The 25,436-nt window shown below is 40.3% G+C and overlaps 1 protein-coding gene across 10 annotated transcripts in view; it reads right to left on the reverse strand.

The window, feature by feature from the left end:
* ARHGAP26 (Rho GTPase activating protein 26) overlaps positions 1-25,436 on the reverse strand; it is a 222,477-nt gene that overhangs the window by 30,720 nt on the left and 166,321 nt on the right. For 8 of the 10 annotated variants that reach the window (XM_080997149.1, XM_080997151.1, XM_080997154.1 and 5 more), the window contains one exon: positions 22,906-23,059. In XM_080997149.1, the coding sequence (XP_080853275.1) occupies positions 22,906-23,059 (154 nt within the window). Of the gene's footprint in view, positions 1-4,454; positions 8,518-22,905; positions 23,060-25,436 lie in introns of those variants that run through there. The other 2 variants (XM_080997156.1, XM_080997157.1) reach the window with 1 other exon arrangement.

Consider the following 25,436-nt stretch of genomic DNA (forward strand, 5'->3'; position numbering starts at 1 on the left):
ATTAGCAGCAGGTTAGAGACACATCTACATAGCAAGTTTGCCCATGCTTCACGTTGTGTATTGAGCTGCTTAACTACAAGGACAGGGTTTCACAAATCCTCTTGCCAGGGCGCCCGTTATTTGTAAACTGCAGGGAACACAGGGCTACTGGTTTTATGATTAGCAGATCAATGCATGAGAATCACACTGCTTCTGCTTCCTGCAATAGGGAAATGAAACAAGATCCTCTCCCCGGAGTTCTCTCACGTACATAGAGTGTTTGAGAGAAGGTCAGGAGGGTGGGTGGAGCTGCAGAGGACACACAAAGCTATACAAGTGTCTGGAGAGGAAGAACCCTCTCCTACGGCAAGTCCTCTGCACATGATGCCAGATAACTCAGGGAAGGAATCGAGTCTTTTGCAGAAGGTAGAAATAATAAGTGCTTTTTAATATATGTTGCCCCGACCATTTAAAAAAGAAGTGTTCTAATGTGAAAGAATGACGGCAAAGTGTGAGAGAATGAATGTCATGCCAGCAATGTTCCTTAGTCTCTATGAGCTGTAGGATGATTGTAGAATGGGCATCCCCATCTGCATTATAGTTAGGTGGAGTGGACCACCCTTGGCTAGAACACCAGCACCCAAATAGCTTGTGGGAGGAACTGTGTCCTTGATCCCACCAAAAGAAAACAGGAGGGCACATACACTTTGGGGAAGTTATGAGTCACAGATTCACTGCACTGATAAGGTCGTTGTCTTGCAATACTAAGGCACATTCTCATCCGTGAATAAGAATAAGCAACATTACTTAAAAATGCAAAGTCTGCAACCTCTTTACTTTGAAGAATGAACCAACCTATGTGTGTTCTTCCTAGAAGTACACGTAATCCTGTAGAAACATGATGTGTAAACAAGTCCTCAGGAATTCATGTGCAAGTTAACTCTTTCAAATTATGACTATGTCTACCTCAGCTTTGATCTGCCGATGATGTGGAAATGACAAAGAGTGCAAGTCTGCACTGCATGCCTCTGGTTTTGTGTCACCGTTTGTGCTTCAACATTGTCACTGGAAAAGCACAAGGGCTTGCTGTGACTGGTCTGGGTGATTCCTGGCTATTGTCCTGTATTCTATTCTTTTCCTTTTTCATATGTACCAATGTACCAATGCATCTGTGACCCCATTCGCCTGAATACTTTGCTAATTTCATATTCCAGGAGAAATGAAAGTCAGCACGTTTACTAGGGTAGGTTTGGATACACAGCTGCAGCTATTAAAATTTAGTACTTAATGGTTTTTAGGTTTGTTTTTTATATATAGAAAACAAACCTGATTGTGCAATTTGTGAGAAGTAGAGAACATATATATAAACAGATAACTGTGTTTTCTGGGACAGTGACTGACCAAAGTCAAATTAGATTAGCTGTGACAGTGTTGAAGCATATTGAGTGAATATACAAACAGAACCCTTTGAGAGTGGAAATTCTCATTATGTTCAGGAATAATCTTTTTACTTAGTAACATAAGAAGAACCCTGCTGGATCAGACAAAGGGCCCATGTAGCACAACATCCTGTTTTCCCCACAGTGGCTCAACCAGACGCCTCCAGGGAAGCCACAACAAGCAAGATGTGACGGCAAATAGCCCTAATCCAAATGGTTCACTTCTCCAGCATCTAGTATGAGTACAAAGCTCTTCCATCAAAAAACAACCCTACTTTAGTGAATTTGAATTGTCACCAGAATCAAAGTCAGAGAAATACACTTCAGGAATGTTTCTATAAAGAATGTTTCCTTTGGCTATTATCTTGCTTAAAAAAAAAACACCAACATACTGGAGGGAAATGGATGTCATATTAAAATTTGTTGATTAGATTCTGATTTTTAAAATTGTTAAAAAGGACACACACACACACCCTCCAATAGCCATTGGCTTACTTGAACTTACACTGAACACATCGGCACTTTAAGAAGTCCAAAGTAAATAAGAGACCTGCACATTCTGTGCAGTCCTGGACATGAGTAACTGCATAGTTGTTTTAATCTCAGTGTATCCTATGGGCCACACCATCCTTTCCCACAAGATACCAAAGGTAGAGAGCACGTAAGGCATGCACACACAGCTATAGAAGCCTATTTCTGCCCTCTAATGGAAAGAACGTGACATTTCTACTCGTGCAGGTCCCCTTTATCAAATGAGAGCGCAATGGCCTTCCTGCTTCTACCTTAATTTCACTTTGAAGATGAAGTATATATGTTTCTCTGTTCCCTGGACAGTAAAGATATTGCGGGAGGGGGCTATCTGCATTGAGGCCTACACAACATACAACAACAGCAACAGGGAGGGGCCACCACAAAGGCAGAAATGGGTACATTACTGGGAGAGGTGCCTTTGAAGACAGGCGGCCTCCTCCTGACGACAGTTGCAAGACAAGTTAAAGTGACAAATTTGTTGGCTCTAGAATGTCCTGGAGGAAAAAAATACCTGCTAGCCCAGTTTAGAGTCTTAACCTATATTATTACCTCAAAGGGCAGATAAGGCCAGTAGGGAACTCCCAAGCTTAGTGTATAAACCTAACCATGCTAAGGATTATGGGCAGCAAGTGAGGCTTTTCAGCTGTTTTTCATTACCACCTTGATCCAGAGAATACCTGTACTCACGTAAGGTAGACAATCAGATTTTAAGAAGCACAATGAATGAAGTTCTCTCTGTGATGATTTAACCAAGCAAACTGGTCAAGAACAAGGATAAAAACATATAAATTTATAGCACATTTTCCTTGGATTTTCACATATATTACCTCAGGCATCCTTATAGAGCCCTGTAAAGTAGGACAAGAATTATGCACATGGAGCTGTTCCAGCACTTCAGTGACTGGAGAAGCTCATGCTTGCCAGGAACTCCCTCTCTATGCTAGTCCACTTACAGAGGTTTAGTGTGGGATCTCGTAGGAGTCCTATTAAAGTTGACAGTCTGAAGTTTTGGCAAACAGCACAATCTTATCTGGTGGACAATACTATGTTACACATGTGCTGTACAGGATTTATGAGACAACGTGTGACAGATGCATTTGCAACAACAGAACTATACATTTCACAATTTTTAAAGCAAAGCACTACCTTCTGAAGTTAATCAGATACTTAATTATATGAAGGTCTAGACTGGTAAATTTATTGTGTACTGTGTGTACTTTTACAAGAATGGGTTGCTAGAGGTGGGAACAGATTGAGAGGCAATTTAGGACAGTGGATGTGCTTGGTAAGGTGGCTATCTATTGTGAGGGAAATGGGACCAGTCCTCTTTTCCCTTTAATTCCTGAGCAGAGGCACTTATGTGGTAAAATTCTCCTTACCATTTGGCAGGCTAATATGGATTATAAATTTGCAATATACAATCTAGTGAACTGCTGCTTAGCCATCTTCTCAAACTAAATGTGATTATATATATATATTGTCAGGGGTTCAGGAGCAGAGGCACAGGAAAGGGAGGAAATAGAGAGCGAGGGGGAGGAGTCCGAAGGAAATGTTAGCGATGACAGCGGTCCGAGGTCTCTGAGTCTTTCCAGCGAATCGGAAGATTCACAGAAAGGGGCTCCCATGGTCAGAGCAAGGGGGGTGCCTAGGGGGACACCTCAGGAAGAAGGGGCCAGAGGGGACTCAGAGAGCAGCAGTTGGAAATCAGGACCAGCGTCCACACCAGAGTGCAGTAGGGGGGAGGAGTCCCAGGCATCGGGATCAGGCGGCGCACTGCCAGTGGGAGGACATGAGTCAGGATTGGCCACGCCTCCATCGGGGAGCGAGGAAACGGTCGAGAGGAAGGTTGAAGGCTGGGCGCGCGCGCCAAGTTCAAATGTACAGGAGGGCGGCGCAGTTGGCAGCCCGGATAGGGAGCCAGGTCCCAAAGCCCGCCGAAAAGAGGGGGAGGAGTCAGGGGGGTCAACGTCAGCGTCAGAAGAATCCAGGAAGGAAGGGACCCCGGGGGGTAGCAGGACCCAGAGGAGAAAGGAGAGACGGAAGAGGTGGAGTAAGGCTAGAATCTTAAACTGGTGTACAGGGGGCGGAGACTCAGATGGAGCTTCGCCGATCTAACCCCTAGACGTAGAGCTGGGGCGCTGCGGCTTGAAAATGGAAACTGTACTTCAATAAAGACTTTTGTACATTACTGCCGGCTAGCGTTGGTCCTCTGTGAGCTGGGACCTGGAGCCAGCTCTGACATATATATATATATATATATATATATATATATAATTACTGCTCTCTGAGCTGTCTTGATAAACATGATAGTAGGGTGTGTTGATTTCTTCAACTTCCGAAAATGAGGGGCATTAAAAAGTTGTAACATGACTTGGAAATTTTGGTTAAATGACTATAATATAGTGTGATATATTATTTTTCCTTCTTAACCTTAGCAATGTAATGCTGTATTTATACCATCCGTTCTGTATCCTATTATGTGAAAGGAAACTGACCAGTTAAGCATGGCTTTAGGATATATATTTATTAAACACTGTTTATTTGGAATAAATACTCTCCCAACCATGGAAGTGAAAAAAGCACATTGCTTACATTTAGACAATGGTGTATAGCTTTACTTTACCTACATAAAAAGAAAGAAAAAGGAATATACAGCATCTGGAGTCCAGTCCCCTTTTCCTATCTGTTGTTGCAGGAGATACTTCTTATGTGAAGCAGAGTGGGAAGACAGATATGAAAGATTACTTTTGACACAAAGATGCCAAAAGCAGGAAACAAAAAAAACCCAGCTAAAATTAGATTTGTTGAGTTAGGACATTAATCTCTCACAAATGGCAAACACTGTGAAGAGGGAATACTATGAGTCAGCAGCCCAAAATATCCCACGGCTTTAGAACAGGCTCATGTACATCACAGGCTATGGTTCCCGAGCAAACAAATCAGAGATGATTTCCAGAGGAATAAAGCCGTGTTAGTCTGTTACAGCAAAAAAACAACAACAAAATTTTCATATGGCACCTTAAAGACTAACAAATTTATTAGAGGATAGGCTTTCACGAACTATAAAAATCCACTCCATCAGATGCATGAAGTGCTACCCTGAGTTACAGGTGTGTATATATACATATAATGATGGGGACTGTAAACAGTGAGGTGAGAAGGAAAGGAAATGCAGAAAGTACAGGTGGTAACACAAGTAACCCACAGCTGTACAAGTCAATGGCAAAATAGTAAAGCAAAACTGCTGGTGTTTGGAATTAACATGCAATAGGGAAGCATTTTTATCTTGTGAACTGTCCTGAGATCTTCTGATGAAGGGCAGTATAATAATAATAATAATAATAATAATAATAATAATAATAATAATAATAATAGAAGAAGAAGAAGAAGAAAACCTCAAATGTGATGGTGGAACGGGACTGATCTATACTTAAGGAGGAGGGCCTGCTTTTGGCCAAAATGTTAAGAACCCATTCAGAATAACCTAATTTGTCTTTCAGGATTTAGGCTGCCCAGTTGCACTCTGCAGGCAAATCTGTCTTTGACGGATAGTAAAAACCTTTTTTTATAAAAATATAGGCTAGCTTTTAATCAGTAACCTGCTATTTTCAAGTTTTAGTTATGTTGTCTCATATGAATATTTTGCTAACAATGTCTTTTTTCATTTTCATGATGTGTTGTTTTATTATTGTAAGCCACTTCAGTCATTATTTTAATAGAGTGCAACATAAACAGTAAATAACAATGAAATGAAGTAAATAAAGTGACAAAATGGTACAGAGACAACAAATGTAGCATCACAGGTGATTTCTATTTCTTCTGTTAGACAGGGAAGTCCTGTGCTCCTTATCAGAGACAGAAGAGGAAGGCAGGAAGAGTCTCATCCTTGGGTAGCTTTTCCTCTGAATCAAACAAAATTGCCCTCCCCATTCTCAGGATGCCCTTCTGACACCAACTGGGAAATGAAAGCAGCAAGAGCATCTCCCACAGCAACAGCTATTAAGACAATGAAAAACTGGCAAAGTATTCTGTGCATTCATGCTGAGCCAGAAGAAGCTGCATTACTAACTTGCCAGGGACATAATTGCTAAAAAGCACAAAATGCTGTCCTAAATGTTTGCGAGGAAACACAGCCTCTGTGGAACACAAATTCAAGTACTGTATGCTGCTTATTAAGAACTTTCGCAGTTCCTAAAGATAACTTATTTTATGGAGGATATATTTTGTAAGTTTTCTGCACCATTTTGGGGGCATATACAGATCCATCCTCAGAAATGGAGGGGTTTCAAAGGTTACATTGCTATTGATTTCTAAGTCTACGCTGTGCCTAGAGAGGAGGGTTCTTTACCAGCACATCATATACACACAAGTTCACATTTTTCACAAAGGAAAAAGATGGCAAAATATGTCTGTACATACAAAATGCAAAGTGTCAAGGTTGATTACTTCCTGGAGAGACTGCTGTTCTATACACTCATCAAGAACAAAAAAGCAAAAAAGGGGTGATTAAAAACTGATTAAAAAGGAGGGCTCCTACGGAGTCCTTTGAATAAGTGGCATAACTTTATTTGGAGAGATAGCCTCCTATGAGTCAGGTATTATACTTACTATATTTGTATAATCTGCCTAATAACATCTGTTATCTGGGTGGCTCACATAAATAAAAGAATATAACATTAATATAGAAAATCATAAAAAATGCAGCAGGGGAAAAAATCCCCACTGAAGAAAAGATTAAGGGCTGTATCCGGTGGTGGCCTCACCAGCAGAAAGCACCTGTTTCTGTGGGATCTGGCATTCTTCAGCAACAACACCCCCCCCCCCACACACTGTAGCTGTTCACACCATACTTCATACTTCTCCAGAGGATTTCCTAACCCTTGAGAGCAACCTGTGAGTAGAGTTGGGGGGACGGGATGCAACAACAAAACCTGAGTTTCTTACACTGCACATAGCCACCAACTAAACCATTCATAAACACCAGTATCATGAAGAAAGGACTGAATGGCAAGGTGACTTTGCTCAATATACCACACGTGAACAAAAAAAGGTGTCTTATGGCAGGCTTCACTGTTGGTCCATCCATTTATTTAAGCAGATTTCTATCTCAGCCGTCTGTTATAATCAAATATTCAGAGCAATCCATTACTGTCTGCTCCAATAGCTCTGCAATATTTTAGGCAACGATATTTTCCAAGATTGTTCTTCAAGATTCTCTTAACTGAAATTGAACCTGGGGTCTTCTGCATGCAAAGCATATGGTCCATCCCTGAGCTGTGAGCCCTTCCAATTTTTATTATTATTTTAACAATGCATTCAACGGACATACATACCATGCTGTATCCAGCTAAGTTCTACTCAGAACAGACCCACTGAAATAAATGGACCCAAGTTAGTCATGTCCATTAATATTAATGGCTGCACTCAGAGTATGACTAACATTGGGATGCAACCTACAATCATCAATGTGCATAACTATATTGTTAAACTAGTAAAATGTTAAGAAAAAACAACCCAACCCTACAAACAGCTACTTTGCTGCCCATAGATGTCTTTGTAGTTTACAAAAGTTGTGAAAGGTTTCATGAAAATAAATGGAAGCACTCAAGAGTAAGTGCCTTGAGAATTATGGCCATAGTAATCTTAACTAGCTGCTTTCATGCCCTGGGCAGAAGCTAACATTAATACCCCAGCCATGTGCAGACACCTTGAAAACAAGACTGGCACAACCTTCTGTCAGAAGGGTTTACCAGTGATTGTTCCAGTATTTTCACTGGAGTTTTTGTGTGCAAACCAGATCAAGTTTTGGAAGGGAGAACAAAAAACAGAACTACACATTTGTCTTTGTATTATCTCTCCTCCCCACCTCTTCCTTTAGTTCTGGCACTCAGTGCACCAGTTCTATGTTACTGGTGCTTCTGTATGCCTGCACCTTAGCCAAGAGCCCACCTTCCTGAGTGTTAGCTGTGCAACTGATAAATGTTTGTATCTTCTTTCCCATATTCTTGACTCCTTCACTCAAAATTACAACATTCAATGCTTGGAAAAAGAAAAAAGAGGCAAAAATGTAGGTCTACCTAGCAATATAATGAACAAGTTTAGTAATTAAATCCTTAAAAGATATTAACAGCCAACCAAATCACAAAGTCTATCAAGGTGTATATAACAAATGTGGATAGGTAACTGGGAAGCAAACAAAATCACTGATAAGAGAGATGCTATTTCACCCTTTGATTGCCCTTGCACCCCCACCCCATCATCAACTTGGAATCAAATCACTGGATGCAGAGCATGTATTTATAATAAAAATGCTGCCTCTTCCATCTACTTTTGAGATGAAGGGGAACAGAATGTAGAAAAATAAAATAAACGATTCTTCAAAATGTAAAGTGTGCTAATTTGCGTGTGTGTTTTCTGGGTATGGTACTCTCATGGACATAGTATAACTCCCAGTCAGTCCACTTCAAAAGCAGTTGATCAACATCGCTCGTCAACGCTGCCACCTTCCACAGATGTTTGGCTTGAAGTAGGCACATCTTCAAAGGCTTCTGTTGGATCAGGGGGGAGTCTAAATATGAGAACATGGGTGAAAAAAAATAGAGCATAACCAGAAAAAAAGACAAGCAACCTGTTAGAATTCTTAGGCTATTGATAATTTCACAGCTTAGCACTCCTTTGACAACTCTGTCTGCACATCAGCTTCCTCACGACCATAATGCTGCCAAATGGAAAGGCTCAAGGGCATGTTAATTGATGGTTGGGATCCATTACAATGGCAAAAAGGATCAGAGAGATTGTATTACCTCCATCTGGTGGTAAAGTGGTGGTGCTATAGCTACAGCTAATTTATGAAGTTAATTAAGCAGAGGGATCTCCTTTCAGAATGAGACAGGATGTCTTTATGACTTAAGGGTTCTATTTTTCTCTCTGGATCATTAGGAAAAATCTACAATTAATGCAGAAATCTGAGCCAATTGAATGACAAGGCGTCTTGACAAAGCCAATAGGAGGAGGTTAAGGCAGACAAATTCCTGTGATTGTGGTGACTGCTTCAGGTATATTTATTCACTGATGAATATGCATGAAGTACACTTAGGGGTCCCTTTATCTTTACCTTTTTACACTTATGACAAATATCAAAAGAGAATGAAGAACCCTCGAGGTTTGTCAGATTAAAAAAACAACAACTGTATCCAAAATCCCTGATATTGCTGACTCTGGGCCATGGAACATCTCCAAAATCCACATCAGTTCAAACTATAACATCTCTTATGTAGCCTATTAGACTATCTGGAAAATTATTGTAAACACATTGAAAAGTTAACAGTAATAGAGTAAATTCAGCAGTAACAATTATTGGGATATAAAACTGAGAAAGTGAAAATATAGGGGGGAGGGAATTAGATTATGTAATGGAAAAGAAAACATTGAAATGAACCATGGGGAATGAGAAGGGAAGCCGAAACCAAATGTGTGTTTTACATTTGGATTATTGTTAATTGCTTTAATTGTAAAAATGAAATTTGTTTTAAAAAAGTAAATGAGACATTTTCAAGGGTGCAATCTGATTAAAGCATGAAGAAAAAATAAATGAGTGGAAGAGTTAAGACAGCAGACTAAGCTGAGAGATGAGGCCGAGGCCACCTGTGAATAAAACATCATGGTAGCCAATACAAGGCCTTAAAACGAAGGCCTAAATAGAGTTTTAGAAGAATCAGCATGAATTTTTTGTGTGTGTATGAGAGAGAGAAAGAGTGTGTGTGTGAGAGAGAGGGGGGTGATTTAAGGATAATGCCCAAGTTTGTAAAAAAATTGTTAAAGAGAAGAGGAAAGTGAATCATTTGAGGAAAACACAATACATTGTGATTCTGCATATTAAATCTGAGATAATGATTTGATATTCAGGTAAATATAGCAGTAAGAAAGATACACAGTGGCTTATCAGTGTAACAGCAATCCAGAACAAGAAACCAAAGGAGAAAGTAAAGACCAAAGAGGAGGGAGCCAATAAATGAAACCAGGTTGGATTGGGGGACAGGCAGGACTAGAAGAGGAAACCTGAGAAGAAAAGCCATTGGCAGAAACTATAAACCAAGATGGGGAACTTATGGCCCTCCATATGTTGTTGGACTGCTTTCACATCAGCACTGGCCAGTCTGATCAATAAGCAGGAACAATGGGAGCTGTAGTTCTGCAACATCTAGAGGGAGTTACATTGGCTGACTGTCTTAGCTATTCCTGGGACTTCTATCGCATAAGGCCACTGTTGCACCTGGGGCCTGTGTTGATGTTTTAATCCTGTCGAAAGTGAGAACTTTCCCTTACTGGATTGCAAACATCTTGACAGCTTGTTACATGAACATTTGGACAATTTGTGAACATTTGGTGTCTTCACACCAACTCAGTCAATTGTCACACAGACTCCACTGAACAATAAAATATCAAATGTGTAGATTTCAAACCTTGTGGTATCTGTCACCTTGCAGTTGGTAAATTAAAAACAAAACAAAATTGAAATCTGAGACTGGACATGCTATAAATATGGAAGCCCTGGCCTGTCCTGCCTGTCTCTCTCACACAGTGAATTCTGTTGCTATGGAGCTCAAAGTTGTAAACACTCCATTAAAAGTTTTCCTTCAGAAAAATAATATCTAAACTAAAGCCACAGGGTCTTCTTGCAAATCCAAAGCATGAAGATACCACTTATTTTGAGGAGTTGAAGGCATGTGGCTGCTGTATTTGGCAGCAGCCACACAATTCCCATAATGTTGAGCTCTGGACTTGGAGTAAGACATGTAGAAAAATGAATAGTTTGAACAGTGAATCTCTGTGGATTTTAGAGAAAAGTTCTATGGCTCAGAATTTTTCACTAAGAGAATATTCTGTTATAAATTCCCACGTGTCAAATGTTACCCCCCAAAAAAACCCCAAACCTGCGCCCCAAATAAAAACAAACTCAGAATGCTTCTCACTGAAATGTTAGGATTCAGTTTGGGGTTTATAACATGGAGAAGAGATATTGAAAGGCAAATGCAACCATGGAATTAAGAACAGCAAAAGCTTTCCAAAGCCCGCACGGCAAGTTAACAAGAACAAGAAAGGCCTATGCAACAGGACAACATATGCACAATATTTTTTGCATTAAAAGCAGAAATAGCCACAGAAAGTAGCCACAACACGTTTACATTCTTTTTTCAGATATTGAATAGGATTCCCTTTTGACCAAGCAGGCTAAAATACTTGCAGTCTCCTCAAATTATGGATTGTAATTTTCCTCTTATGTGTACCCAAACAAGCCTGTTTCACTGATCTTGTGGTTTAGAATGATTGTTCTCCATTGTCAGTTCACGGCAGAATAAAGATCTTCAGGGATTATGAGGAATTCTGAAAACAGAGCCAAATGTTTGCAGAAGTCCTAACTGACATATCTCTCACTAGATATTTCTTGGACATTTAGAAATCATTTATGTATGCAGAAGCTGGTAAGTACAGAGATCTGGATAGAAGAGGTAACACGCGTTTCAAAAATTCATACAATAAAGTATATAGCAGAGAACTGGCATGGGATGCAATCTGAGTTTCAAGACACACTTTGTGATACTGAACAATATGTGATGCTCTTTTTCTACAGAAGAAATTATTTTGATTTTCTGGTAAACAGCAAGTGAAAAACAAGAAAATCAGTTGTGAATCTTGCCTGCCACCACTTTACCCTTTTCTCCCTATATTTGCACTAGTCTGTCACTCTGCTGTTTTCATTGGCTATTTCCCAACATTATTAAGGCAGGGGCAGCAAAAGGAAAGTCAGGAAGAAAAAGGTGGGGACTCGTGTCTGCACTAAATGACTTGGAAGAGTTAAGAGAAGGCCTTGCGGAGGGGGGAGGGTTTCTCTGTGTGTAACAGTTTTAGTCCTTTGGTGACACAGGGGAAGAGAAAGGAGGAATTGGTAAAGAAGCAGGTGGCATTGGACAGGGGTAAAGATGGCATTTGGAGGAATGAGGAGGAATATGTAAGGTAGTGAGGAAAGTAAATTGTGTGAGAGAGAATTTTATGGCTCTGGAGACTGGGGAGATTAAAGCTGGGGCGGGGAGGAAGGAATTGGAATGGGGTAGATGTAGGTAGATGGGGCTTAAGGGTGCATTAGGAGAAATGAATATGTCAGTGTCCCTCCTTTCTTGCTGTATTCAAACTTCTGCCTCTTCCATTCTTTATTTGGCTCATGAGAGAGAGATAAAGGATGCAGAGCCATTAAGTATTCCACAGTACCTTCACACAATACATTCCACTCTTGTTACCATGTGATGTCTTCAACAACAAGTTGAACATAACCTTATTTAATTTAGTGACTTAAGTGGGTTGGTAAGATAAAAGGGGGGGCTAGTAGTTGCATGTGGTGGGTGGGAAGGTGAAGCTCTAGGGGGTTAACATGAGGAAGTGGGGATGTTGATGAGAAGAAAGCAGGAGGGCAAATCTCCCCTAGTAACGAATACAACTGTGCTGTATGCAGTACCATTCCTGAGAATAATCCAACCTGAATAAAGGTAGTAATAGAAACAGATGTAAGACTTCTGCCAGACCTCAAATCCTCAAAACAAGAAGAGGCAAATGTGAGGATTTGATGGAGGACAGTGCTAGTAGACTCTATTCTTGACCTAAAAAGCAAGAGAACCAATGGGCTTAATTCCCTTCAATTCAGTGTGAGACACAAGATATAAGACACCCACAAGAGACATTTAATTTATGAGAAAAATGAGTTGTGAGTGTCTGAAAACCACATCAAAGGGGGGGTGGGAGGAATCAATGCTTGACCATCAACCCAGATGTTCTAGGTATAAAAAAAGACACTAAAACTATTATGAACAGTATTACACACTTAGGGATGCATCTTGAGAAAGAAGAAAGTCGCACACTAAGTTCTTACAATAACCACTTTTACACATCGATCCATGATTAATGTCCTCTCTAGTTCAATTTCTATAGCAAAAAACTGAACCCTCATTATCCTTTCTAAGAGCTTCTTTCATTGCTGCAAGAGTACAGTATTGCACATGAACTGCAAAATATTAAAATGAAATTGAGGACACATGACCTCACAACACAAAAGCTGTGTTCTTTCAACAGTTTCCATTAAAAAGGGTCATTAATGTTTCAACTTGGTATACAGATTTGTTCCCCTACCTCTCATTTGAGCAAGTGAATGGACAGAAAATACCTCTCAGCTTGATTCATAATAGATCAAAGCTGGATAAAATAGGAAATAGAAGTCAACTTTCAGTATCCAGCAGACACATGCTGTATTTTAATCTTTGGTAAACAGTATATACCGTATTTTTTGCTCTAGAAGACTCACTTTTTTCCCTCCTAAAAAGTAAGGGGAAATGTGTGTGCGTCTTATGGGGCGAATGCAGGCTGCGCAGCTATCCCAGAAGCCAGAAAAACAAGAGGGATTGCTGCTTTCACTGCGCAGCAATCCCTCTTGCTGTTCTGGCTTCTGAGATTCAGAATATTTTTTTCTTCCTCCAAAAACTAGGTGCGTCTTGTGGTCTGATGCGTCTTATAGAGCGAAAAATGCGGTATTTGAAAAGTCACACTATTTTTTGTGTCTTCCTAAAATGAAAAACCAGGTAGAGAAAAAATTAAGGTATACACAGAGTCAAAGAAGGTGTTGTTTAACCCCTCTTAGCAGGGACTAATATGACAAATCACAGCTCACTTCAGAGTTTGTCAACAATGAGTGGGTGATTACTCTTATCTAAACCAAAATCTGACAATTCATGCTCCCATTTGTCACATTAGATGATTTGTCACTATAGGGTTTGTAATTTGCTATGAATTAAGATGATTAAGGATCATGCATACAGCTATAACTCAGACTTAGGATCCTGCTGGCTGTGAGATGTGTATGATTCAACTACATTTCTGTTTCTGAATTCAGAGTTATAATTCTAGATTTCCAATCATTTGTGATATTGGTAACAGGACATCAGCCATTTGCTAAGCCATGCTGGGTGCAAACACTATGACTATATCATTCAGTACACATCAAAACAACAACAAATCCATCCCGAGGCGGGGTGGGGGACACAATATTAAGAAGAAGAAGAAGAAGAAGAAGAAGAGTTTGGACTTGATACCCCACTTTATCACTACCCGAAGGAGTCTCAAAGCGGCTAACATTCTCCTTTCCCTTCCTCCCCCACAACAAACACTCTGTGAGGTGAGTGGGGCTGAGAGACTTTAAAGAAGTGTGACTGGCCCAAGGTCACCCAGCAGCTGCATGTGGAGGAGCGGAGACACGAACCTAGTTCCCCAGATTACGAATCTACCACTCTTAACCACTACACCACACTGGCTCTCTACATTAAGATGTAGTGAATCAATTTCCTATACAAACAATCTATCTGTAGTGAATCAAGTTCCTATACAAACAGTAGCTGTCATTGACATTCACTGGAAGGTCAAGAAAGAGGACAACTAGGAAGGGGCAGATCTACTATGAAACTAATGAAGCTTAAGCTTCAGGGCCCCTAATTCCAGAGGGGACCAGAAGCAACCTTAGTCCACATTGTGGCTTTTTGTGGGGTTTTTTTAAATGGGTCACATGACACAAATTGATTAATTTTTTTCTGTCTGTATTTCAACAATCCCAAAGTTTGAGAGCCAATAGCACAGCTGTTGTAAAGGTTGTTGTAAACAACCCCACTGAAGAAGAAAACAGTGATTACCCAGACCACATTGCTGGTTGCAAAGGGGCCCCCATAACAGTTCAATCTTCAGGGCTACAAAAATGTTTGGAGGGAAGGACCAGCTTACCTGTTACTACTCATTCTACCAAGCATATTTATGCAACCAGCCACTTGCAGTATTCATATGTTCTTCTAGCACAAAATAGTTACTGAAATCAATTATTTTATTTACTCTTGGTTTATCTTAGTGGCTTTCCCCCAAGGACTAGATGGATTGTAACCTAAGCAAATACAAGCCTTTAACTTCTGATTATCAATTTATTTGTGTGTTTTTTTAAATGAATTTACCTGTGCAAATCCAGTAAACAGAAAAGTTTGCATTTTGAAGTGGCTTTTATTACTATTTAGATCTGGTACAAAAACAGCACTTTTTAATTGAGAACAACTTGGGTGAGGGTCCTCCCAAATAAGAGGTAAAAATGAAAATACACGGCACTGGTAATTTACAAAAACTGTTAACTCAACCTTCTGCATGGCATGAACTTAATTTACACCGATATATTTCAGACTGGTCTTTGCAATTTATAGATATTCCCAAAACAACAAAATTGACAGTTGCATTAGATGTGTTAAAGCAGCGTGTTATGATATTACACGAAGAAGCTGTGTTATGATCTATAGCAATCGACCCTTGAAACGTCTATCAAGTTATATGGAGGAAAACACATCTCTACCCCCCCGCGCCATGCTTTTTAACATCTACACGAAACCGCTGGGAGAGATCATCAGGGGGTTTGGACTGGGTGTCCATCAATATGCAGATGATACCCAGCTCTACCTCTCTTTCAAATCAGAACCAATGAAGGCAGTGAAGGTCTTGTGTGAGTGCCTGGAGGTGGTTGGGGGATGAATGGCGGCTAATGGATTGAGGTTGAATTCTGACAAGACAGAAGTACTGTTCTTGGGGGATAGGGGGCGGGCTGGTGTGGAGGACTCCCTGATCCTGAATGGGGTAACTGTGCCCCTGAAGGACCAGGTGCGCAGCCTGGGAGTCATTTTGGACTCACAGCTGTCCATGGAGGCGCAGGTCAATTCTGTATCCAGGGCAGCTGTCTACCAGCTCCACCTGGTACACAGGCTGAGACCCTATCCGCCTGCAGGCTGTCTCGCCAGAGTGGTGCATGCTCTAGTTATCTCCCGCTTGGACTATTGCAATGCGCTCTACGTGGGGCTACCTTTGAAGGTGACCCGGAAACTACAACTAATCCAGAATGCGGCAGCTAGACTGGTGACTGAGGGCGACCGCCGAGACCACATAACACCCGTCTTGAAAGACCTACATTGGCTCCCAGTACGTTTCCGAGCACAATTCATAGTGTTGGTGTTGACCTTTAAAGCCCTAAATGGCCTCGGCCCAATATACCTGAAGGAGCATCTCCACCCCCATTGTTCTGCCCGGACGCTGAGGTCCAGTGCAGAGGGCCTTCTGGCGGTTTCCTCATTGCGAGAAGCAAAGCTACAGGGAACCAGGCAGAGGGCCTTCTCGGTAGTGGTGCCCGCCCTGTGGAATGCCCTCCCATAAGATGTCAAAGAGATAAACAACTACCTGATATTCAGAAGACATCTGAAGGCAGCCCTGTTCAGGGAAGTTTTTAATGTGTGACATCTTAGTGTATTTTTGGTCTTTGTTGGAAGCCGCCCAGAGTGGCTGGGGAAACCCAGCCAGATGGGCAGGGTACAAATAATAAATTATTATTATTATATTATAGCTGGACATCACCTCAGAAATCCTCTGCAGGATTTATTGTTCCACCTGAATAAGAGCTCTGTGAAGTGCAAAAGCTTGCACACTCTCAAATACGAAATTAGCAACATGCAATCTCTCACTTCTAATGTATGACATTGTGCTCAAGGGCTGTTTTCTTAAAAAAGAGACAATGTGTTAACACAAATACTTGATGTGGGGAATGCTCAACCACTAAGCTGAATTTGTGAACAGGCCCAACAGGAAACTAGGAGCAGCTTAATATTTCTTTGTAGACTAAATATACCTTAAGGAACTGTCTGGAATCCCAAGACTGCACTTCCATAGTTGAGAGAAATTCAACAAGGACTTGTTCTAATTATATAAAGGAGGCTAAAGCAACTACTGGGCACATAACCAGGAGACCAGAATCACAGGGAAGCTGCCTTTCAAAAGAAAAACTGTAAAGTTGAGAATGTTTTTATTTCAAACCCTCAACATCCTACTTAGGAAACAGAAACGTCTCATGCACATTGTCCCATTCCCAACCCAGATACTTGGGCCAGCCAAAGGTATCCTTACTCCCACCCAAGAACTAGCAAAAAAGAAGTTGATATTGGAAATAGCCCCCTTGGAAACAGCAAAAACCAAGTATTTTATCTAAAGTAGATCTTAGTAACTGTTTGGTGTACACACCACTGAATGCATACATAGTTTTTTAATGCTCTGCTGACACACACACCATCTCTTGACCTACTTTCATTATGACTGGATACTGATAATGGCCAGACATGATGCTAACAAATTATACATTCACACACAAGCACTAATAAAATGCTTCTACTTACCAAAAGATGCACCTATCCTTTTCTATATAATATTTTCAAATTGTCAGAAGATTTTACGAGCCTCCTTCTCTAGTACACCCAAGAAGTGCATCTTAGAGTTCCAGTACTTCATACAACTAACTTTTCCATCAAGAAAGAAATTTCTAGCCCCTAATAAAACGCTGCAACTTCCCTTCAAATAAGAATTGCTTCACTGGGTGTAGGGAACTTTGCCCCAGATGTTGTTGAACTACCATTCCTGTCACCACCACCCTAGCCTGGGTTTTAAGAAGATAAGCTTGCTGCAGTCAAAACATCTTTAAAAATTCATTTTTTTAAGTGATTTTCAAAAAGTTAGCCACTATTTGAATAAAATTATGATCTTATACTGAACTACATTCATTTAAAATTAGTCATGAAGTGTAGGCTGGTGTTAAACTATGTCCAGAAATGTTAGTTAATGTCTCCATCTTGAAAGGAACTTCAAGTGTTTTGTGGTGGCAACAAAAACAACTAAGTAAAACAACATTTCAAAACAAACATAAACACACACACACACTTCTTCCCAAGGCTGATTATAGGTCAACATTAGTTTGACTATAACTCCTCCTGAGCAATACTGACAAGTATCTGACAGCAGGCAAATCCTGTTGAATTGAAGAGCAGCTTCTGCCCAGACCTTTTCTGTATAAAACCAAACCCCAAGCCTAATAAATAAAATGCATTCACATAATAATCCAATCGGTTGCTAGACAGGAAATATCTTTGCCCTTTAGCAAAATCACTTCTGAGAACTTCCTGACTTGCAATTGTCTTTGTAGACAGGCAAAGCAAAAAAATCTGAAAACTTCCCTGTAAGAAAAAAGCCAGTGATTACAAAAACAAGTAGGAACAAATATAATATAAAATGCAGCAGATAAGTGCAGTTCTGAAGCAAACTTATCAGAAAGTTTATATTTCATATTTTATTTAAGTTGCCTGGTCTTATAATGCGGCAAAGAATGTTTGTAAACTTTATAGTCAAAAGCAGCATGAATAACTTCTTGCAATATATGTGTGCAGAGAATATGTTATTTATGTAGAACAGAAAGTGCAAAATACCACTTTTCATCCTATATACAGCACATTTGTGCCAAGGTAGATTTTAAATTCATTTTACAGACACAAGAAAAGCATAAAATGCCTTTAGTGGTGAGTGCATTTGCAGACCCCCTGGTATTATTGTGTTATAGCCATGGGTCCACAGATGCAGCTGCCAACACACATCACCACACACTACCCTCCATTTCTGGCAATTGCATCTGCCCTGGTTTCTCAGCTTAAAGTTCTTTGCAAACTTCATTGAACTAGGAGGGACTGGAGACTTTTACGGTGCCAAATTTGAGAAACCAACTTTGCTCCCGTCATATCCCTGGAATGCACAGGGGATCTGCCTTCTTCTAAACCAAGGGTGAAGTGAGAGACTGTCTCTGCCCTACCCTTAAATTATCTGCACATACTAGTGATATGGGATAAGGGGGGAGAGAGAATCTATTGTATATTGAGCCAAATCAGTGTTTGTATTCCCTGGTTTATAACCTGTACATTGTTAAGGAACAGGAACATTTAAGGAACAGGAAACTGGATATTTAATCTTAATGGTTAAAAATATATATATTTAAAATACAAAGGTTCTAAACCCTTATTTTACAGTGGTACCTCGGGTTACAGATGCTTCAGGTTACAGACACTTCAGGTTACAGACTCCGCTAACCCAGAAATAGTACCTCGGGTTAAGAACTTTGCTTCATGATGAGAACAGAAATCGCACAGTGGCGGTGCAGTGGCAGCGGCAGCAGGAGGCCCCATTAGCTAAAGTGGTACCTCAGGTTAAGAACAGTAAGAACAGACCTCCAGAACAAATTAAGTTCTTAATCCGAGGTACCACTGTATTTAGAATTCACTCAAATTATTGCTTAGACCATTTTCCTCCCTTTGGATGAAATGCACAAACAGGCTGTTTAATGCAGTGTCTACAACACTGCATTTGAGTGTCAGAAACCCATCTTCACATCCTCCACTCAGGCACAAAGCTGGGTGGCTCAGGGTCAATTATCAGCTGTCAGCTTAATCTCCTTCTCAGGTTTGTTTTACAGCTTAAAACACTGGTGTAAGATTCTTTGGAGAAAGGGTGGGTAGGATATACATGCAACACACACAGGTGTACCCTGACAAGGGGCAGTTGACTAGCCACAATCCTGAGAAAAACAGCTGGGGTGAAAAAGAGTGGATGAAATGAAACACCAACAGCATTAACAGCTTAGGCAGATATACCTTAATAGTCTAGCTGTCAGTACTATCAGTCTACCATAATAGCCCTCAGCAGTCAACCCTTCCCTCCTTCCATGGAGAGAAATTTCATTTCAATCACCCTGAATCTTTCCAATTACAGTGGTACCTCTGGATGTGAACGGGATCCGTTCCGGAGCCCCGTTCGCATCCTGAAGAGAACGCAACCCGCATCTGCGGGTCGCAATTTGCCGCTTCTGCGCATGCGCGTGACATCATTTTGAGTGTCTGTAACACATTCCGTCACTTCCGGGTCGCAGCGGAGTGCAACCCGAAAACGCTCAACCTGAAGCAACTTTAACCCGAGGTATGACTGTAGTGGGGGACACGGGTGGCGCTGTGGATTAAACCACAGAGCCTAGGACTTGCTGATCAGAAGGTTGGTGGTTCGAATCCCCGCGATGGGGTGAGCTCCCATTGCTCGGTCCCTGCTCCTGCCAACCTAGCAGTTCGAAAGCACGTCAAAGTGCAAGTAGATAACTAGGTACTGCTCCGGCGGGGAAGGTAAACGGCATTTCTGTGCACTGCTCTGGTTCGCCAGAATCAGCTTAATCATGCTGGCCACATGACCTGGACACTGTACGCCGGCTCCCTCGGCCAATAAAGCGAGATGAGCTCCGCAACCCCAGAGTCGGTCACAACTGGACCTAATGGTCAGGGGTCCCTTTACCTTTACCTTTTTATGACTGTAGTGGCAAATCTGTAAATGATTTCTGCTTGCACTACTTAGGCCTGACCTGGTGATAACAAAATAAATTATGCAATGAATGAACTGCAACCAAGGACAGAAAAAGATGTGGCAAGGGAACACCTATCTACTTTAAATGAATCTCCAGGGCCTGATTTTTTTATTTATTGAATTTATATACCACCCTATACCCAGAGGTCTCAGGACGGTTCACAGAAAAGACCACATAAAGTTGGTAAAAAATACTTCTAATCACTGGGCATCCAGAAGCAGTGCTGGAGCAAGGAATGCTCCTAAGCTCCAAAACTACAAAGCTGACCTGACCCCATTTCAGAGACACAAATCACCCACACATTTGATAAGCACATGCTACATTCACCCACAAAACAAAGCAATTGACTCTTAAGGACACCTTGTTCTAATCTATTCAAAAACACCCTGCTCTCTTTATCACATCTCAATGGTAAGCTGCTGCAAAAATGGGATCAACTGGCATTGTACAATGAAGAACAAAATTCAGAAGGTGGTGGCTATAATTCTGCTGTTAGATTTCAGAAGCTGATAATGAATCTATTCTAATTTAAAGGACAAATAAAAATTGACAGCCCAACACCCTTCAATGGCAAGCTCTAAAAATAGCAGTGATCATGAAAATAAATCAGAGAGCAGATTGAAAATGACAAGTAGTGGCTGAAAGCAATATTGTTTTATGGGTGATTTTTGTACTTTAACATTTAACTGATTCCCAGAGTATGTTATTATTGGGCAGCATATAAGCCTGATTGACAGTGAAATGAATGAAGCAAGTATCCAACAAAGGAGCTATGCTTGTTTGATTTGTAATTGAGAGTGCTTGCTTCTTTCTCAAGTCACAATTCAAAAAGTAGTGACAGCAGACTTTTAGCTGGTGCACACAAAATGCCAAAATGACAGAAGTTAGTTTTTTTAAAAAATTGGAATAAAGATTGTTTTCCTTTATCCCGTTAAAAAAATAACCCAACATCCCCACTCTAGAAACTCTACTTGGGTGCTTCAAAAATGAGCGGAAACTATGTTTATGACAGCCATCAATTTCAATGTTTTGCCAGCACTCATTTATTCTGATGATTTTTTACAGTAGGAACTGTGGTAGGAAAACATCTGCTTTCCTACAAAGAAATCAGAATTCAAAGCAGAATGTAGGGCGAAAGATGTGCTCAGATATTTTATCAAAGTAGTCTGCACACTTTGGTGTAGATTCCATCTCTCAAAGTGTTGACTGGGTTAAGATCCTTATTCTCTTCTTAACTTAAAGGCTACCTGGTAATAAAACCAGCCTTCCCACCATTTCTACAGGAAATGGAAAAAAACCACTTTATTGATTAAGGACTCATTCCTGTCACATTTCAAAAGGAACATGATGTCAAGTTCAATGGCTGAACACCTTTTGAGCCAACATTCTATCATTCTTTTGATACAACATCATTCTGACTCCTCTTTATGCTTGTGTGTTTTTAATTTCACATATCACAAGAACCATCAGTTTAGGAATTGGAAAGAAGGGAATAAATTACTAAACAGACATACACACAGAGTTTAGAAACTCAAACACCAGTAAGCCAATAAACGCAACCTTCTGTGCCATCCAGGTTTCTGGGATGCCTTGACATAAGGAACATATTTGAATGATGGCAACATCACCTTGGTCAACTTCATGCCTGTAAGAGTTCTGGAACAACAGCCACTGTCTTAACAGGAAAGCTTCCCACAGAGTCCAGAATTTGACACTGAAGAGGGTGCATAGCTGTCACCAAAAGCAACAACCTTTTGTCTCTTTCATCTCTTTTCTCTGGTAATGTCTACTAATAAACTTGAATTTCTCCACCCTGTCTCAAGGAAGCAATGCAAGGATAAGAAAAACTCACAACACACTGATGTCATGTCAATGTCTTTTACAATGTAGACCTTATCAGGGGACAAAGGAGGAGGCCTCTGATGACAGCTGCAGGTGTTCTAAAACATTCAGTTACTGCCAGAGTCTGGAGTGGATTCTGTCTGTGCAGAAAGGAAGCTCAAGTGTGGTGAGGAACTTTTGCTGAACTATGTTGCCAGACACAACAGAGCCTAGGGAAATGACTGATTTTTTTAACCAAAACAGAAGTCTGCTGCTACTCATGTGAGAAATCAGCTGTGAGAGATTAGGAACAATTCCTAGTAGAACTGGACCATTCCTCTGAGATTTAGGATTAGGCATTTCATTGAAATGTTGACAATGCACAAACAGCAAAGAGACGGGCACACAGTTAGCTGGTGAAGAACTGTGCCAAAAGCACTTTTCCAGTTTTAGCTAAATAGGAAATCCTCTCTCTGATTCTGGGAGCAAACGGAACTAGGAAACACCCCTGTGTAGCCAACACAAAACACAAGACATGTGCACAAATGAGCAAGCTGGAGTGTAAAGACATAAAAAAAACCCCTAGATCCAAAGCCACCCCACTTATTCAGAATAATAGAAGGTAAATTAACAAACCCCAAACATATTGAACGTATGTACATTTCTCTTCAGAGTTTGAAAATATAAAGCACATAGCTTGTGGTTACAGTAGCATTAAACATTATTGAATCAACAGACTTTATTCCTAATAAGCAGAACAGTGGGTCAGCAGAGAGGAAATACTGACATATAAATCAGGATTGTACTCACAGTGAGTTTGGCCTGTTGGGTTTAATAACTTCTAAGTCAGGGTCACTGGAGTTCATGTTAGACTGAGGAGTGCTGTTGGAATGGAGGAAACTGTTGATGTTTGACGATGTGACTGATTCCAGGCTGGAGTTGATGATACTGTTCCTGTTCTCCTCTGGAAGACAAAGAACAAAATAATGAACGATAGAGATACATGTACTAAAATTCATTAAGCTATTAAAAGATAGAGAGAGAGAGAGGGAGGGAGGGAGGGAGGGAGGGAGGGAGGGAGGGAGAATGCATTTGTCATATTTTTTGGATGGAGAGAGGATTTTTTGTACCAGTTAGCATCAGAAGATGATTCATATCCTATGCCCAAAAATTCTAATTCTGCAGTAAAGAGGTTCCATTACTGTTCATACCTCTATGGCTATTCAGCTAAAGCTCAGATTTATGCTCAAAATATTTTCTTCTTTTGTCTGCTTCAGGGGCTAATTTTTTGTCCCTTCTGACATGACAATGCCTCTTGATGTGGGGACAGGTGCATATCTGCATGCGAAATTATTAAGTATAATACAGAACTGACAGTAGTGAGCTCAGCATAATTCCACATGACTACTTCCCAGGGCTTTTGTTCAGCCGGAACTCAGTTCTGGCACGTCTCAGGTGGGGGCCATTGCCATTAGAAGAGAGCAAGGGAGACATTTGTGGTGAGTTCCGGCACCAATTTTTCTAGTAAAATATCACTCCTGTTTCCTAGTACATTTTGAAAACCCAATAATATATTCTCATGCAGTGAAGAGGTTAAATATTTGTCTTCATAACCATAATGGAGAACAGGCATCAGACCTCTTTCTCTTAATAACTTTATTTGAGTTCTATTAATCAATCTGATCTGTTTTTAATTTCAATTTCTCGATAAGGGATTTGTCGTTGAATAACCAAGATTAAGATTTTCTATCACACAGTTGTTTATTTTTATGTTATTTTTTAAGATGGGAACTGTATGAATTTCTTATGTAAATGTTACCACAAATCTTAACTACAAATCTTAAAAACTGTCTTTTACCACTACAATCACAAGCAATATCAGATCTGAAAGAACTACTATATGCTTTCCTCAACTGCCTCAGTGCCATTTTGATGCATTAAGTATCATACAAATAGAAAACAGCTATTCCTCAGGATTCCTTGCAACTCCAATGTTTCTTAGATTTCTTAGGTAATTCCTTCCTAAGATCATCCACATACCACAGAGAATCTCCAACAGAAAATGCTCTTGGCTTTCTGTTGCAAATCACAATTCTATGTTTAGGGCCTGTATCATAATTTTTCTGGAGTTAATGCAGCTTTCTATGGCCTGTCACTTAAATGAAATTCACATTACAAGAAACAGGTGACTCCCAAGTAATGGGTATCTCTGCCATGAAAGCATGGGCTTTCTCTACAAAAATGTAACTATATGACTATGACATCCACGCTATCCTGTGAGAAGATTCTTCCAAGATGAGCAAGTACTTGATTCTACTGCACATTTTTTGTAAGACAGGCATTATCAGAGGGACCAGAGATCAGAGGGATCTCCTAAGGCAGAAAATGAGGAGTTGCTGAGAGCTACTTACTCTGTCTACATATCAGCAGTTACATACCTGTTTCCAAGAACAACCCAAGAATGCTAACCAGGATTAACAAATTAACACATTCCTCCTACCACTGTATGAGCCTCTTCTTGCCTTAACTTACCACCCTGGGTTTGTTCTTAAACTGTCCCATTAGGGGCAAAATGATTAATTTCATGCTATCATATTAAGTGTTACTTCTGAAATTCATTGAAGATGCAAATACTGGCTGCTTTTCTGCCCTCTCAAGAGTAGTCTGATTTAAAGAGCTATGATGCCCAGACTTCTGGGACATCATAAAAGAGAGAGAAATGGTGGGGGGGTGGGAATAATGACCACTTCTGTAGGTTCTGTAGAAGGGTGTAAAACATCAGAAAATTATGCTGCTTAGGTGCCTGAAAGTTTATGTCTAGAAATTAAAAACTTTTACTATTTCCAAAAAGGTGGTGGGTTTGGTACCAAAATAATATTTATTTTTGCCTTGATCCCAGCACAAAGATAATCTGTAGGAGTACTGTTAGTTGTCCCACAGGAGTACTGTTAGTTGTCTCACAGCCAATTTTCAAAGGTCTCTTGAAAACCCTTTTATGCTGACAAACCAATTCATATATTTAAACTTTTTCAATGTGAGACAACTGCCATGCTTATTTTATATTGTACAGTATTCTAGATTTTATTTCATTTGCATATTTTGTTGCATACTGCCTTGCTATCTTATATGAGAGAGTGGTCTATTTTTTAAAAAAAATAAATAGATATATAAATAAAGAACAACATCAGAGCATGCTTTCCATTCCCTTTCTTTGGTTGGGGTGGATGTATTTAGGAAGATTCTCTCCCACTGTACTTTTTCCAGCAAGCAGAGGAGTATTAACAGAGAGAAATGGAAGATAATGCTGTTATGTATCTTTGCTAGCTGCCTACAACAGTAAA

The sequence above is a fragment of the Podarcis pityusensis genome (assembly GCF_964106645.2).
Source record: "Podarcis pityusensis genome assembly, chromosome: 2".
Taxonomy (NCBI): Eukaryota; Metazoa; Chordata; class Lepidosauria; order Squamata; family Lacertidae; genus Podarcis; species Podarcis pityusensis.